The sequence below is a fragment of the Apus apus genome, chromosome Z (assembly GCF_020740795.1).
Source record: "Apus apus isolate bApuApu2 chromosome Z, bApuApu2.pri.cur, whole genome shotgun sequence".
Classification (NCBI taxonomy): Eukaryota; Metazoa; Chordata; class Aves; order Apodiformes; family Apodidae; genus Apus; species Apus apus.
In genome coordinates, this window is record NC_067312.1 from 71,007,155 (window position 1) to 71,022,674 (window position 15,520).

Consider the following 15,520-nt stretch of genomic DNA (forward strand, 5'->3'; position numbering starts at 1 on the left):
GGGATTCTCATGTAAGTATGTGGATTCCTCCTTAAATTTGATAGAAGCAGTACTGCTGAGGACAAGCTGCTGAGAGATTTTTAAGATTAGCAAATACTCTGTATCACTGAAAGAGAATGAATTAAGATGGTAAATCCTTTTTAATAGTTACGATGCTAAAGCCTCCATCCTTATCTTACATCTGCAATGCCACAGACAAGAGCTGTTAATCAGTGAAGCAGGGTTTACTGTGTGATCACATCAGCAGGTAGCTGATGTTAGCTACTGACCAGGAAAGCAGAAGGTGTGTGTGGGATGTGTGTGTATATCAATTGGTGTATACGTACACAAACACACACAGCTGTTGGCAGGAACAGTTGGTGACCATGTCCTGTCTGATATTTATGTGGAGGAGGGCACAGTGTGACAAAATGTCAGCCAAGTGCTGGTTCCAACTTCCTTCCAAGACTGAGCTGCCCGTGTGGAGGCAGGGCTGGTCATAGATGTTTTCATTAAGGTGCCCAGGCTGCTGTTGTGCCTGGTCCACCAGAAAGTATCCTGGTTTCAGCTTTCCTGGTCCCGTGTAGACAATTGGAATGCAAGGTGCAGTTAGTGAGCACTGTGTGGAGAACACATGTGGGTCACAGGGCTTGAGGACTCAGCTCATGTGCCTAGAACCTCCTCTTTGCCATCCTGAACACAGCTGATGTGTATTTCAGGAAGGCTGATGAGGACAGAGGGTCTGCTGAAGAGGTACCCATGCCTGCTGCCTAAGTATCTTTTGAGAATGACCCACTTCAGAACCAACCTCCTGCATTCACAATGATGTGTATGCACCCTGGTGTCTTCCAGAGGCACTGTAATTCTGTGGGCATTTAGCAACTGTGGTCTGGCTTAGAGTTACCCATAAATTTAAGACAGTGGAGCCAGAAAGCTGGACACGCACCAAGTGCTGAAGAAAGGAAACCACTTCCAGGTCTGTGTCTTGCAAGCTTGCTATGCCTGCTTTCACATCTGTAAAATGGGGATTATACTGCTAGTCTTGGGTATTGTAAGACTTCCAAGTACATGTAATTCTTTTGCTGGTAATCTTATGGAAGGAGAAATTTCAGAGCTATTTGGAATCAGCACCTTCACTTTTTTCTCTGAAGTTAGGGTTGAGTATAGATAAGAAGTGCTCTTCAGTGTGATTGTAGAGGCTGGAGAGACCATCCGATTTTATTCCATTTTTCCCTTAGCAAACAGCTCCCACCCTCGTACAGTTTCCCCAGAACGCCTGACCTTTAATTCACAAGGAAGCTGGAACGTGCCAGCGGTAGGTGTCCCCTGTCAGAATGAATCTGAGCACATGAAGGATTCCTCCCACGGGCACGGGAGCAGGGATGGGGCGGTGAATCCCGCCCCGGTGGGCTGGATCTGCTGCCTGTCACACTGCCGGGAAGGGCGCTCGGCTGCCCGCTGGACCAGGGGAGCAGATGTGCTGGGAGTGCAGGGAGACTGGCTCTCTTCTCAATGGAAAGAAACGCAGCCCTTAGGTTCCTACTGCTTTTTCTCTGCGTGGGATTCACAGCGTCTGTGGAGCAAATGACTGCGACAGCGAATGGCAGGTCAGTAACTGAGCGTGTATCCACAATCTCCGTTGCTGGAGTTGAAGTGATTTGCTCATTTCTGCTGTTTGGAAGCAGACTCAATAGCAATTTAGGATGTCAGGATGTCATTTTACTTTTCAGGTTTGAAAACACCTGAGGCTCTTACACAAAGGAATTATTTTGAATCCTACACTGCATTAAAAATGTAACTTTAAAACAGTTTTATAAACAATGCTAGAACTGGTTTTAAGATGAGTGTTTTCTGGGCATCTGTGTTGTAATTAATTTCATTTTAATGACTCTCACACTGATTTTCCCTGGTCTGTGTAAAAATTTAGTTATAAATAGACAAACAGGAAAGGTGTGAAAAATATTGCAAGAAACATAGGTGCTAAAATATTCTACTTGTGCAGAATGAGTATTTTAAAGTGTGAATTTCAGTATTGCAAAGAAATACTAAACTTATAAAATTATTAGGGGTTTGGATTCATCATTGTTAACACTGCTGTTTGTAATGTAGTGTAAATAGGAAGCCCAAATAATGTCTGGGAAAAGGGGACTTTCTGGAGCCAAGCAGTACAAAAGTGACAACAGCCTAAACTGTACCAGTTGAATCATGCCCCGAAGTCACTAATAACATATAGATCAAATATGCTGATGAAGATCACAGCTGGCAGCAAAATCTGTGTATTAAGGCAAGAAGGACATGTGGTGATTTGCTTAAGCTTGTACTAGGAGATCTGGTAGTCCGTCACCAATAAATACTACAAAGTGTTTTCATTTGAATAGCTTATTTGCTGTTCTCCTCTGCCAGATTTCGGATTTGTTAGTGTCTTGGTACAATTGCACTTTTCTGCAATTGGATCAAAATCTGAGAATGGGCAAGCAGTGGGGTGTTACATGAACTTTATTCTAATGAATAACTAAGAAATGAAGTTGCGCTCTTGATTCCAGTGAATTGAACGGGGATTTTGCCTTTCCATACAGTGGATGTGGGATTGTGCCTGCACAGTGTTAATCTGCTACAAGTCCTATGAGCTCACTTTTCTTTTTGATACTAAAAATGAAAGCTTGAGTATCTTGTCATTCTGATCTAGTTCTTGTTGGACATCCATTCAAGTCCAGATCAAACCCCAGTACTCAGTACATTGTATAGTCAGATCACACATGATCCAAAATACAACAGAGAATACTTAGAATTTAAAAACTATAGAGTCATGGGTTTTGTAGATACTTGTTGATGATACAACCTAAATAAATTTAAAACTTCATAATATTTTTAGTTTGGGTTCTTTGGATTGTTTTGTTTCTCAGGAGGAACCAGCTTTTGCCCTGAGTCTCGGCTACCAGGCTTACACATTTATCATTTTAAAAACTTCTTTGAAATTCCTGATGACTAGTGTCCCTAAGACTACAGCCTGTTAATTGCTACCAGGTGCTCAGCAACCATTCATCACTTTTGTCATACCTTTGTTTTTAGTGCATTTGAAGGTTCTCAAGTTATTTTCCAATTAAATGCTCATGAATTACTTGAAGCTAGTTCAGCAGCCAGTGTGGTATTTTGCACAGCTGGACAATATTAGTATTAGAATGATAATTCTGGAGTCATTGAAATTCTGCAGTAGAGTGTGTTTTGCCATCTCATGCAGTTTATCAGGACAGCAATATGAAGTGTGATAGACTGTGTGAATATGGCTTTTTTTAACCTGATGGTGTGAAAAATGTCCATGACCTCCAGGCTTGATGATCGCTGCTGTGTGCCAGACTTGAGCTCACGTGTCCTATTTGAGTGGACAAGACACCACTCACATGAAAGGCTTCAAGGGCTGAAGCCAATAGGAACTTTTTCAGACAAGCAAGCTAGGCTTGGTTATCTTACGTAGATGGATAATGTTGTCTGATAAGAGGGAATTTACACTTCTTTATACTTATAATCTAATTTAATTGGGTTTTACATAGCGATTAGTCATCCCAGGGCTTTGTATTAGGGTTAATCCAATTTCGTGTGAGTTCCTGACATACTTGGTATGGTAAATTCAGCATACAACTTATCTGATGTATCAGGGCTAGTTATTTAGGAATTGATAAGGAAAAATACTAGTCATCAGAAGACATGCCATGTGTGCAACTGAATTTGAAGTTTTAGGGCAGAGTGACTGAAGAAGATGATAAATTTAAAAGTCTAGTCTCACCAGTTTCAGTTCTGGCCACTATTTGGTGATAGTTTTGCAGGCAGTGGAGAAGAAGGCTGTAGTGCTAGCTGGTCTAATATCTCTTACACATGTACTTAACATTTTTAGATAAAAAAGAAAAGATGTATTTTAAATGTGTTGTTCTTTGCCCATTTTTTCTTGCAGTGCTTTGTTCTGTGAAACATGCTCCAGCTGAGGGCAAAAGGGCCTTGCTGCCAGAGATCACCTGTAAATTCCCCAGCTTTCCTTTTGATTGGGAAGGCTGATGATTTGGCAGCAGGATGGCTGTTGAAGGCCACCTGTTCCTGGCACAGACCATACGTTTCTGTGACACCTCGGGGTTAAAAGTTTCAAAGGCCCCCTAAGCATCAACATCAGCTTGCTCAGAAACCAGGAGGTGATCCTTCCTGTATGCCATGGATAGGCTGTCTGTGCCATAGCCATCTGACTTCAACAAGACAAAGCAAAGACTGCAAGCCTTGCCATGATGGCCTTCCCTCTCCTATCTCCTAGATGGGGTTACTTCACTTGCATGCCTCCACCTGCCTCTCAAGTGTGCCTGCCCTGTGACTGATCGTAGTTGTCACACTCTGGCACTGAGTGGTGTTTCCTGGGTCCCTCTCTCCACTGCCTTCCTCACGAAGGCATGAATATTGCATTAGCTGTGCATATTCATCTATATTTGAGTATCTTCATGCTGACAGTGGAAACTTGACATTTCTTCATGAGCAGCATGGCAGCACATTGCTGTGGTTTCGTGTGGGTTGTAGAGGAGTCAAACTGCATTGTCAGGAGCTCCCAACCTGGTCCCATGGGCTGCGTGTAGGCCGGTTATAACTGTTCTGTTCAGGATGTCTCCCCACAGAGGCATTCACAAGGAGTTATCATCATATATTCATTGTATGCTTTCCTCAAGGCTCAGTGTTGGTGGCCAGTTAGCATTTATCAGTGTGATTTGGTTGGTATGACCATGGTATTAGCCTTATCCCAGATGGGAAGCTAAGTAATGATTCTTATTTTTATTTATTTATTTAACAATTCTGAAAACAAAAATAACCCTTCCTCTTCCCAGAACAACACAAAAACCTTTCAGGCCCTGTAAGGGAATGCATTAATTACACAAATTTACACCAGTCTCCTATCATCCCAGTGTTTTAATGTGTTTAGTCATTCCAGCATGGTGATTTCTGAACTGGAGTAATGGGCTGTGAGCTTTTATTTGTGTGTATAGGGAGGAGCTGAAAGTATAACTAAGTTTAAATAAATATATATCTAGGTACAATTAAATATAACTAAAGTCAGTATAATTAAATACTTTATTTTTGTTGTGCCTCATTTTTGTAGCTATTACCATGAAAAAATGCCCCCAAATTTTTTCCAGACTGAAGGCACAATCTGTCATGTAGCAACACTAGAAAAGGAAAGCTGCATCAAATCAAGAAATCCATGTTCCTTATAATTAAACAACCTAAGAAAGCGTTTTGCCTGAGCAGGAAAACAAGGTTTGGTTCATTTTCAGTCATGTCTTTTGTTACCACTCTGTCAAAATGAGGATTATTTCTCCCTGTCTCTGAAGGCTGCTCACTGTTGATTTGGGACCTTCAGGTGGCTTGGAGACCTCAGCCCAGCCCTGGCACCCAAAGGGCAGTGGGAGAAAGTGGGACCCACTCTGAGAGTTTACAGCCTCCTTCAGGCCACTGGGGTTTAACAGCTACAACTGAAGAGAAAGATAGTCTCACTGTTTGTAAATAAATATACCAGATTTCATTTAAACAGTGTTATCTGAATTGAACTTTTTTGAATGCAAGACCTTTCTAAGGTTCTTTTAGCTCAGATCACAGTCACTGCTACAGAGCCTAGCTGTCTTTTTGTGCTGTGTTACGTTTTCTCTGGAGACTTTTTTCTGCTTTATTGCCCTGGTTGCTGAAGGGACCAAGCAGCCTGCTTGATGCTCTGGAGCAAAGCTTCTCATCAGACCTGGTGTCTGGTGGCAAAGTGACAAGCTGTAATACAGACTCTGCGTTACTGCTCTCTGGTTTGCCTTCTGGGTTTGAGGAGTTTGCAAGGGGACACGACCCATCTATTTGTAGCAGCAGAGAGTATGCCTGTGAAAAGGGCAGTCTTTCTAGAGAGAGACAGATTGGAAGAAGGAGCCTGCTGCCCTCCTGAACCTCAAGTGTTTGTTCATTGCGTGTGGAATCTGGGCTTTGCTGGAGCTGTCACATTGCCATGGGTTTCAGGCGAGCCAGGTTCAGTGTGATCAAACTTCCTGACTGCCAGAGCTGCACGGGCAGGGCAACACGCGAGGCAGGCTCTAAGCCATCCCATGTTTCTCCTTTGTTTGAATTACATTGTTTATATTTGTATTTATCTGCTATTAAGGATGCCACAACGGAAATCGTGTTGGGATGGCTCCTGCAGTACAAGCTGGTGGGTAACACAGATCCCCCTGCCCGGGGAGTCCATCATGGAGTGGATTCACCCATCTGCTCAAGGCCTCACCCTGCAATTCATACACCTTATGGTACAACTTACAGATAAATGCTTAAAACTACTTTTATTCCTAGTCCTTATGTGCTGGTGCTTGCATATGTTTTCAAATATTTTGCTCTTGTGGTAGGTTGGAAAGCAAGTAAGAAACAAAGAAAGAAAATGAAGATGGAAGTCTATTTCTATGGATTTGGCTGTGAGGCAGCTCCAGCCCTGCTTTTGGCCTGGAAGGGGCACAGGATCTTTGTGGGATGATACTCAGCTGTGAGTGCAGGAAGGGCTGGTGTGTTCACCTGCTGGGGAGCACTGATGGCAAAAGTGAGGAGTGGACATGTGTCATCAGATCCATAGATCAATCCATGGCAGGGGCTGCACTGCAATCCACTGGCAGTACTAAAGAAGCAGCTGTGGTGTGGAGAGGGCTGAAGGGGGTTCCTGTGACTCACAAGTGGAGCATGGTCTTAAGGGAGAGCCTGGCTTCTTGGACTTTGTTTGACTTTGCAGGTCTTTTGGTCATGTATGTGAATGTACTGGGCTTCATTCTCTAGATCAGGAAAACAGATCTTACTTACACCAGCTGAAGACTTATTCCCAAGTTTTACCAAAGAAGGTGACTGAAGGCTGAAAATTTCAAGAGCCTGGTAATTGTTACCTGAGATGTGCTTCTGTTGCTCCCTACCTTGCAGCTGACTTCCATGGGCATTGGGGATTGGCTGGAATCATTTAGGAGCTGTCTTTAGGTGGTTACTTATCTGGGCTCAAAGAATACTTGCCCAGTGCATTTGCTCTATCCTGGAGGAATTCAAGAGTGTTGCTTCTGATCCTCATTGAGTGCTGAGGATAGTGCAGTGCTATCCTTGTTTTCTCCTGCATGGGGGTTGGAACTGGCTCAGTCTCTAACCCAGAACTGATGGAAAGAGACAAGAGGGGCTATGAAGCCTTTAGTCAGTATGGTAAGGACATGGGAATGACTGGTGGGGCTGATCCACTTGAGGGATCTCTGAAAATGAGGCATTTTTAGTCTGAGTACACTTACTTTTGGATTAATTTCCTCTGTTCCTGTGATGTTAACCAGTCTGAGTTACGTTTTGAATGTTTTATTGAATGAAGTAGGAGGTCTCCCCAGTAAACTTGCTGCAGACTTTAAATCCAAGAGTTGTATGGTAAATATTTTTCTTCTCTCTTCTAGTTCACTTGCATTTTCAGATCAAGATTCTCCGCAAAGAAATGGTAAGGTTTATTTTTTTTTTTCCAGTAGGCTGAATGCCTGGCTCTGTTACTGTGGCTGTGAAAGTTCTTAATTCACAGGTGTTGCTTCAGTTGTTCATAGTGAATCTTCTGTCACACCTGCTGTTAAACCATATCCATCTTTTAAAAAAATGCTTTAAAGGATTTACCTGGTTAAAATAATAATTTACTGACTAACTCTGAGATACAGCGAGAATGTGGAAGAAAGAACTATTTTTGTTTGTTTGTTTGTTTGTTTGTTTGTTTGTTTGTTTTTTGTATTTGTAACCAAATGAAAGCAGAGTTCAGTGATTAAAGGAGGAGCTCTAAGACTGTCCATAAAATGATCTGCCTTCTGTGAAACTGCACTCTTCTGGCAAGCTGTCAGGCCACTAGGTCATTTGTCACAGCTTCCCATCTCTGGACAGTGCAGGAAAAGAAATTCCCACCCATAGTTAGAAGCTTTTGCAATTCAACACGCAGTCTTTGACAATAGAGTTTGCTGTATGCAGAAAGAAGAAGCTTTCATTAAGTGTGTTTGGGATGATTAAATACATATATAGGCTGAATCCTGTCATTTTGGGGCACTGGAGTTCTTCCCAGTGAGTGTGGCAAGATGTTCAATGAAAAGAAGAGGAGCCTTAAACTGGAAAATTGATGTGTTGAAGGCACTATTTGTACCCAGCCAAAAATTTTCCAAAACAAGATCAAGTATTCTGAAATACACAATGAATACAGGGATAATTGTAGTTTGTATAAGAGGGTGCAATATTATGCCTTTATAATTGATTGGATGTTTTCTTTGAGGCTAATAACACACTTTCTTCTCTAGGTCGTCGTTATGATGGTGGAGTGAAGCCAAAATTTAATGTAAATCAACTAGCAATTGCACAGGTAATGTTTGAAGGAACTGGCTCTGTGAAATTTTTTCATAGCTCTTTGAGATCTTTTAGTTTGCGTTATTGAGTGAAATAATGTACTATTCACAAGACATAGCCAGCGAAGCTGTGCAAATCATTGTGATGTGGTACTGATTCACCATCTGCTGTGCAAGATACCTTCTGCTTTTCTAGGAAATGAGGTGAGCCCTCAGTTGCCATCGCTGGTGTTGACTGGCAGTGTGTCTGAGGACAGAATCTTACTCAAATCCAGATTCTATACAATGCCATTTGACTGCTGTGGCCAGTATTTTGTTCATATCATTTGGTACTAATAGAATAGCTGAGGAAAAACTGCTGATTGTTTCAATTCAGTGGGAATTTTTCCTGAGTCCATCCTGCAGGTCTTGTCAAAAACTGAGCATAAGAGGCTTCCTTATCAAAAACCCTGAGAATCATGCAATCTAATGTAAGTAATCTGTTAATGAAATCTCTCTCCTTTGTATTTCTGAGAAGAGAGCCTTAACATTGAGACAAAAGTCGTAGTCGATGTTTCTTGCTGGCTGTTGCATCACATTTTCTGACCATGATCTTACCTTTCTTTCAGCTTGTTGCTGTTAGTACTTACTCATTTTAATCCTAAAGCAGTCTTGTGCCATATGTAAGGTCAAGTATCAAAAGGGTCCTTTAGGGTCTGAGCTGGGAGACGTGATTCACTAATCTGAACAGAAAAACAACACCCTGTCCTTAAGCCAAGACAAAGCTTTGGGGCTTAACCACGTCCCCTTCTGGAGCCTTGTAAGATGCTGTTTAGGACTCAGAATACTTCTGTTCTTTGTACATTATTTGAACTTGCTTTATCATATGGCATGCAAAACAGCCATGCAGACGTTGTATATATTATCATATTCAGATAAGACATATGTGTGCATGTAAAAGAGTCAGTGTCTGGAAATTTCAGTTTGAAATATGGAAATTACAGTTAAATTTTGAAGTTCTTTCCAAGCCCTAGCTTGGTGTCTCAAATTATATTTCCTGATGGCCCAATCATCCTCCTATTGTCATTAAATTTGGCTTAGAAGGGATAGCATTTTTCTAACGTCTACAGATGACATTGAAGCTGCAGTCCCCAGGTTTTAATCTTGTGAACAACTGATTTTGTAGAGGCAAGGATTCATACTTGAGCCATCCTGTTGTGCAGCGGGCATTTTCCTGGTTTTACAGCCATGAGGAGCCAAACTGTCTGTAGATAGATATAGACTTAGATATTTCTTTCATCTCAACAGCTGCTTAGTGTGCTTTCAGCATGGTAGGCTGTGTCCTTGGCCCAGGCTGAGTCCTGGTTAGTATGTTGAAGTAATTCATACTCATGTCCTAGAGAGTCTTATGCTGGGGTGAGCACTTTGTAGATCTAGCTTTGCTTCAGTTTTTCGTATTGGGCAGGTGTACAGTGAGATGGGAGCATGCTAAGAATGTTGTTTGTTCCAGTGATGCTATCCTGATAGAATAAATATAACTTATATTGGCTCTCTGGCCAGTTGTGGTGCAGCTAGAGGTCTGTATGGTGCCATTCCCATGGTGGGAAGGGGCAAGCCAGAGATTTCTCTGCTTCCTGAGTTCAGTAATGCTCTGGCTGAGGACTGACTCCACACATGCTGTCCAGCTGCTGGCCTCATTTATTCTGGTAGGATGTAGAGTAACTCCTACACGTCTTCTGATACTGATATTTTATGTGGTCAATCAGGTTGTCAGCTACAATTTCAGTGGGAAAGGAGAGTGGGAAAGAGCATCCTGGAGGCCATTCATTCACAGCCACTACAGCCCTCTCAGCGTCACGGTTAATGGCATCCCCTGCATTCTCTTCTGGGCCAAGAGGATCATGATTAAGTTTGAAAACCACACGCAGCTGGATTTGACGGAGAAGACATTTGGTGTCCATGCAACAGTGGATATTGGAGATTCAAACTGCAGTGAAGACAATGCAATGTAAGGTGGCGTTCTACTCTGCAAATGGAACTAGTACCAGATAACAAGTCTCATAAATACATACTTGAGGGAACAGACCTTGTATGATGTTGTGTAGAGCCCCAGGGGTAAGCTCCTTCCTATAATGTCATGCCCTTGAAAAACATCGGTGGTTTTTTTTCCCCTCTTTCCTTCATTTATTGAACTCTGTCTTGACACATGAGTTCCCTAGCTGCTGGCTGGGGTCAGCCCACCACAAGGCTGTATATTCTGCTTGGTGCATTTTATTAGAAGATATTTGGGAATTTACAGAACACGTTATTCTTTAAAAAAACTGCAGAAAGAATCAGGAAGCAGAACTGCCCTACAGCATACCCTCGACATGCCTTTTTATCTGTATTTCATCACATCTGAGGTTTGATCTCAAAATCTGTGGATGTAATGCCATCTTCTCTGCTGTGTCTTCCCATCTTTCCCTTTGTTGCACCCATAGTTTTCTGGGTAGCTCCTGGGACACATCTCCTAAGGGCAGGCAGGACCTTGATGCTTAGCTTGAGACTGGGGCTGGCATTTTTTTTTTCTGGGGTCAAGAGATACACTGGGACTACTGAGCCTTTTCTCCTCTGTTCTATGGAGAGAGAGAGGGGGAAATGCTACCCCTTCTCAATGGTTGTGCTTTCTTGCATGTTCTATTCTTTGCTTACTTGGGATATGGTAAGAAATACTAGCCCTGCTGGCTCCTTCCCTTTGAGTGTGGTCCAGAATCCTAACCAAGAAAGGCCTGGCTTATTCTGAGCTCTCACTAGGAGGGATTTGTCAGGACATTTGATCTGTGGCATCTCTGCTAGATTCCAGGTATCAAGTAATTAGAAACTGTATGTTTCAAGTATTCATTCAATCATTGCCGCTGTCGGCATCTAAATACTGATTGGGGTAGGTCAGTGTGGTATGTAGAAACCATGTCTACAGATAGGAAAATGGATAATCTGGCTCACGAATCAGGATTGGACTCAGCGTAACTATCAAATACAAGTCATGGGTCAGATTTTCAGTCAATTTACATATGACTGTGGCAGATAAGAATGGGAAAACTGGCCTGAATGTTGCTTTCTCATCTCATTTAAGGACTGACCTAAATTAGGCCAACTGATGGCTGAGTGCTCACATGATGCATTGCCTAGTTTTTCTCACCCAGAAAAATCCCCTATACTTTTCCTTTCTCCAGCCTTCTTTGCTTAGACAAAGCCACTCTGTTGTGGCCTTAGATCAACTTTCAGGCTGCTTTATACTGTCTGATCAGTGCAGAGTAGCTGGAACCAAGAAAAGTATTTGACACTAAACACATGTGCATTTGCTAGACAGGTATAATAATTCAACCTGTGGGTTTCTTTGTTATTCACCAACTTCTGGATCAGGCCACTCAGTTTAATTCTGTATTTGCCTGTGTCTAGTCCTCAGCTATCTATGATTTTGCTTTGTAACAAACTGAGGGATTGTCTAGATTCAGCATCCTGGTTTGTTGGACCAGTGCTAGTCAAGGTACAGGAAGAAGTCTGGATGTCCTATGAAATCAAAGGGCTAGCTGTTTGTTTTCATTTTCTTCAGCTTTAGGTTTGGAAGTCTTTCAGATGCTGCATGTGTTCAGTATGTTTCAGCTTAGTCTGAAAATGTTACGTCAACTGTGAGAATCTATTATGTGGGTTTTAAGAGGCAAAATATTATTGTTAAGCAAAAGAAGGTATACCACTTAATCATCCAGAGCTACAATGCATTAATTCCAGAGATGGTGAAAGGATGGCAGATTATGTGTTAGTTTCTGATTAACCTGCTAGAGCCTCTAACTATCAACTTCAGGTTGCTGTGCTCACCACAGATGTAAATTCCTAGAGCAATCTCAGAGTCTGTGTATTTATATTGCTGTAGTGATGCACATGTGTGAAATTTGAACTCAAACATCACCTGTATTTGTTAATCTCTAGCATCTACAAACCTGAGAATAATGTGTTTACACTTGCTAATGATATACAGAGGTGACTAGGATCCTATGACTTGAGAAGGAGAACATGGATGAAGTGAACCAATTGTCAGCTGTTGTCAGGAGCAGTGGAATTGGATTGTGTTGAGAGTTGAGCATGCAGTTCTGTTCTTTTGGGATGGTATAGGCCTGCTCGAAATAACAGCTGAACTTCTGGATTTCATTGGAGGAAGGTTTAGTCCTTTCAGTTTTTCCCCCACTGCCTTCAAAGGTATACTGAGTGAAAGGCTCCATGTATAACTATGCTTCATCTTTTGCGCTGCTTTTTTCTGTTACAATTTCTGAAGTTTTTATCTAACCTGATGGTACTTGATTTTTGACCTAGGCTTTCTCTGAAGTTTGGTGACATTGGCAATCTAAAGGGTCTTGTTATTAGGTAAGTTTATATGATAAAGAAAATAACAGATTATCACATGTTAATATTCATTGTTACGCAGTCACTTGTGCAGTTTGTTTTAGGAAAATTTGAGTGAGCAGAAATAATGTGATAGAACTGTTGACAGTATGATCAAGACACCTGCATTTAATAGGTCTGTTGTTTGCCTGCCTTGTTTTATTAAGGCATTTCTTCTTCTATGTTGACTTTTCTATTAATGAGAAAAGTTGAGGTCATCTCTTTTGCATAGAATCTTCCCATGTCTGACATATTTGCCAGTGTTTCTGTCTGAAAATTTTGCTGCAACAACTGGGAGTGTGGACTTCTCAGGCATCAGACTATTACCTGCTTTATGTTTTCTTTTCAGCAATGGAAAATTAACAGCATTTCTTGATAAGTAACTTTATGTATCTTGGATGGAAGTACAATATCAATGTTGGATATAGATTTTTTTCTGTTGTCTATGAAAAATCGCTCACCTTTCCTCTCATTATGTGGGAGAAAAGCCAACTCCTTCAGCTGCAACAATGTAGAAAATCCAGTAATTTACAGACTCAGTAGTAGGAGTTAGAACTCACACTGATATAAATGGGTGGAACTCTGGTAATAGGTGTGTGTCTTCTAAGATTGTTGAACATGTGAATACAATAGTTATAACTCAGACTTATTTTCTTACTCTTTTTTTTTTTTTTTTCCCTCCCCATAAAATGTTTTCAGATTCTTATTAACAACCAGCTATTACCAGATGTCTGTCCAGAACTGGTTCCATTTACACAGACTGCAGCTTCTTTACAACCACTCCATACAGGCGACGTTTAACGCGACGAGAATATATGCACCAGCAAGTTACTCCTACCACTGTGAGCATGTGAGCAGCTTGCAGAGATATGATGCACTCCTCGTACCCAGCTCTGCAAATGATCTTTCAAAGCTTTGGGAAGTCACTTTTACTGATTTCCAGGTAATGTCATGGAATTAAAGCAAATGGATCCCATAGGCAAACTGATGGGAAATGTCGCACTTCACTGCCAGGAAAGTATAATGACCTGTCATGTACAGTTTACAGGATCTCCTTGGAACTTGAAACAGAAATTGAATAGAAATGAAGGCTTAAATTATTCTAATTATGTTCCTGTGAAAGGGAATGAGATAGATTTCCTGTAGTGTTTTGTCTGGGTTTAGTTCTAGCATGGGGGGAATGCTCTCAGTGTTACACGTCTGACCTGGCCTCTCAAACCTGGCATCAACAACAGCATCAGTCACCAAGTATAAGATTCATCTCCCTTAACTTTTGATGTCTAATAGTTTCAGCCTTCTGCCCTGATTATAGTCACCCCAGTCTGCCTCTAAAGCCAGTGGATAATTCCTCTGACTCATCTTAAATCCTTATTTTAGGATGAGATTATAGCTGTCTAAAACTACCTGAAAGGAGGTTGTAATGAGGTGGGTCTTGGTCTCTTCTTCCAAGTAACAAGTGATGGGATGAGAAGAAAGAGCCTTAAGTTGTCCCAAGGGAAGTTTAGATTGGATAAAATTTTGCAATAAGCAGATACTTAATTAAACATTCTTACTGACATCAGGAGCAAATTAGTGAAGTTGTTTGTAACCAAGTTAGCAAATGCTTTATTTAATATGAACATTTTTGTTCTTTTTGTAGATTCAAGGTTTTAACATTCAAGAAGGACATTTTGCCTATGCAAAAGACTGTGCATCCTTTTTCTCTCCAGCAATACTTATGGGATTGGTTACATCTCTGATTCTGCTGCTGGTTCTTGCCTATGCTCTTCATATGCTGATCTACCTGAAGTCTCTTGACAGACACTACGAATGCAAAGCTTATCCTGCCTATTTTTCACAGATGAAATACAATGACATGGAGGATGAGAAAGAGCCACTAAGAAGCAATGGGAATGAGTCCTATGAACTTAGAAACCAACAGTTCTGTAAAATTTATATTTAGGAGTATGCATCTGTCTCAGTGAAACAAGTGGTATTTTCTTCTGTTGGTACTGTTGTAGGTAGTTTGTGCTGATTTTTCACCAGCTTTTGAAAGAAAAGTAGGTAACAGACTGTTTATCCAGTTACTCTCTGTTATTTGTTGTTAACCATCTCAAAGACGCCTTGGGAAACATGAGGGGAAAAAAATTTCACCTGTAGGTAAGAAATTTCATGTGATGGGAGTTCATTCCTGTAGTACAAAGGCAAAATACATATGTTGTCATCCAGTTTACCAAGTGCTAAAAAGAGAATCAGTCATGGAACATATAAAATTAAATAAAGATATAAAAAAAAATAATGCAAAAATAAATAAATATCTCTTTGCTTGTTCTTCCAGAAGGCAGGGTTTTTCCTTGTTTTATATTTGCTTCATCCACACTGCTAGGTGTCCTGACAAAATAGCATCCTTTCCATTCTCAGTACATGTTTTTCTTTGTTTTCCAAATTGCAAGCTTTCATGTTTGTCCTCATAAAGTCCTTTTCCTTCTTCAGAGTCTGTAGAACCATATAAACTATGTATTACCTGCTATACTGATGAAATAGTGATGGCTCTGGTGCAGCAGCATCTTGATGCTTTTCTCTGTCTAAGCTAGAGGCTTAATGTAAGTGGGAGAAGAGCAGACATCTGGCCCAAGGCTTACCCTTAACTTCCTGGCTCAACTCCACGCCAGAAGACGGATTATGAGCATTGTACCCTGTAATTCTAGGTTAATTTCTTTTCTATTAAATCCCATCAGTCTTCCTTGGGAATTTTACCTGATCGGAGAGAGCCAGTGCTATAATTGAAACAT

The 15,520-nt window shown here is 41.2% G+C and overlaps 1 protein-coding gene across 1 annotated transcript; it reads left to right on the plus strand.

Moving 5' to 3' along the window:
• Window positions 1-1,475: 1,475 nt before the first annotated feature.
• Window positions 1,476-15,012, plus strand: LOC127395650 (V-type proton ATPase subunit S1-like protein). The gene is made up of 7 exons (XM_051642875.1): window positions 1,476-1,586; window positions 7,440-7,480; window positions 8,310-8,371; window positions 10,100-10,341; window positions 12,681-12,731; window positions 13,449-13,692; window positions 14,389-15,012. Exons 1-7 carry the CDS (start codon window positions 1,492-1,494, stop codon window positions 14,689-14,691), a joined length of 1,038 nt encoding a protein of 345 aa, XP_051498835.1. The 5' UTR covers window positions 1,476-1,491; the 3' UTR covers window positions 14,692-15,012.
• Window positions 15,013-15,520: the final 508 nt, after the last annotated feature.

Excerpts from the sequence above, each read along its gene's own strand:
- LOC127395650 (XM_051642875.1), top strand. The coding sequence starts at position 1,492 with ATGGAAAGAAACGCAGCCCTTAGGTTCCTACTGCTTTTTCTCTGCGTG. Across the intron at positions 7,481-8,309 it reads AGATTCTCCGCAAAGAAATG|GTCGTCGTTATGATGGTGGA; the intron begins GTAAGGTTTATT and ends TTTCTTCTCTAG. Across the intron at positions 13,693-14,388 it reads TCACTTTTACTGATTTCCAG|ATTCAAGGTTTTAACATTCA; the intron begins GTAATGTCATGG and ends TTCTTTTTGTAG.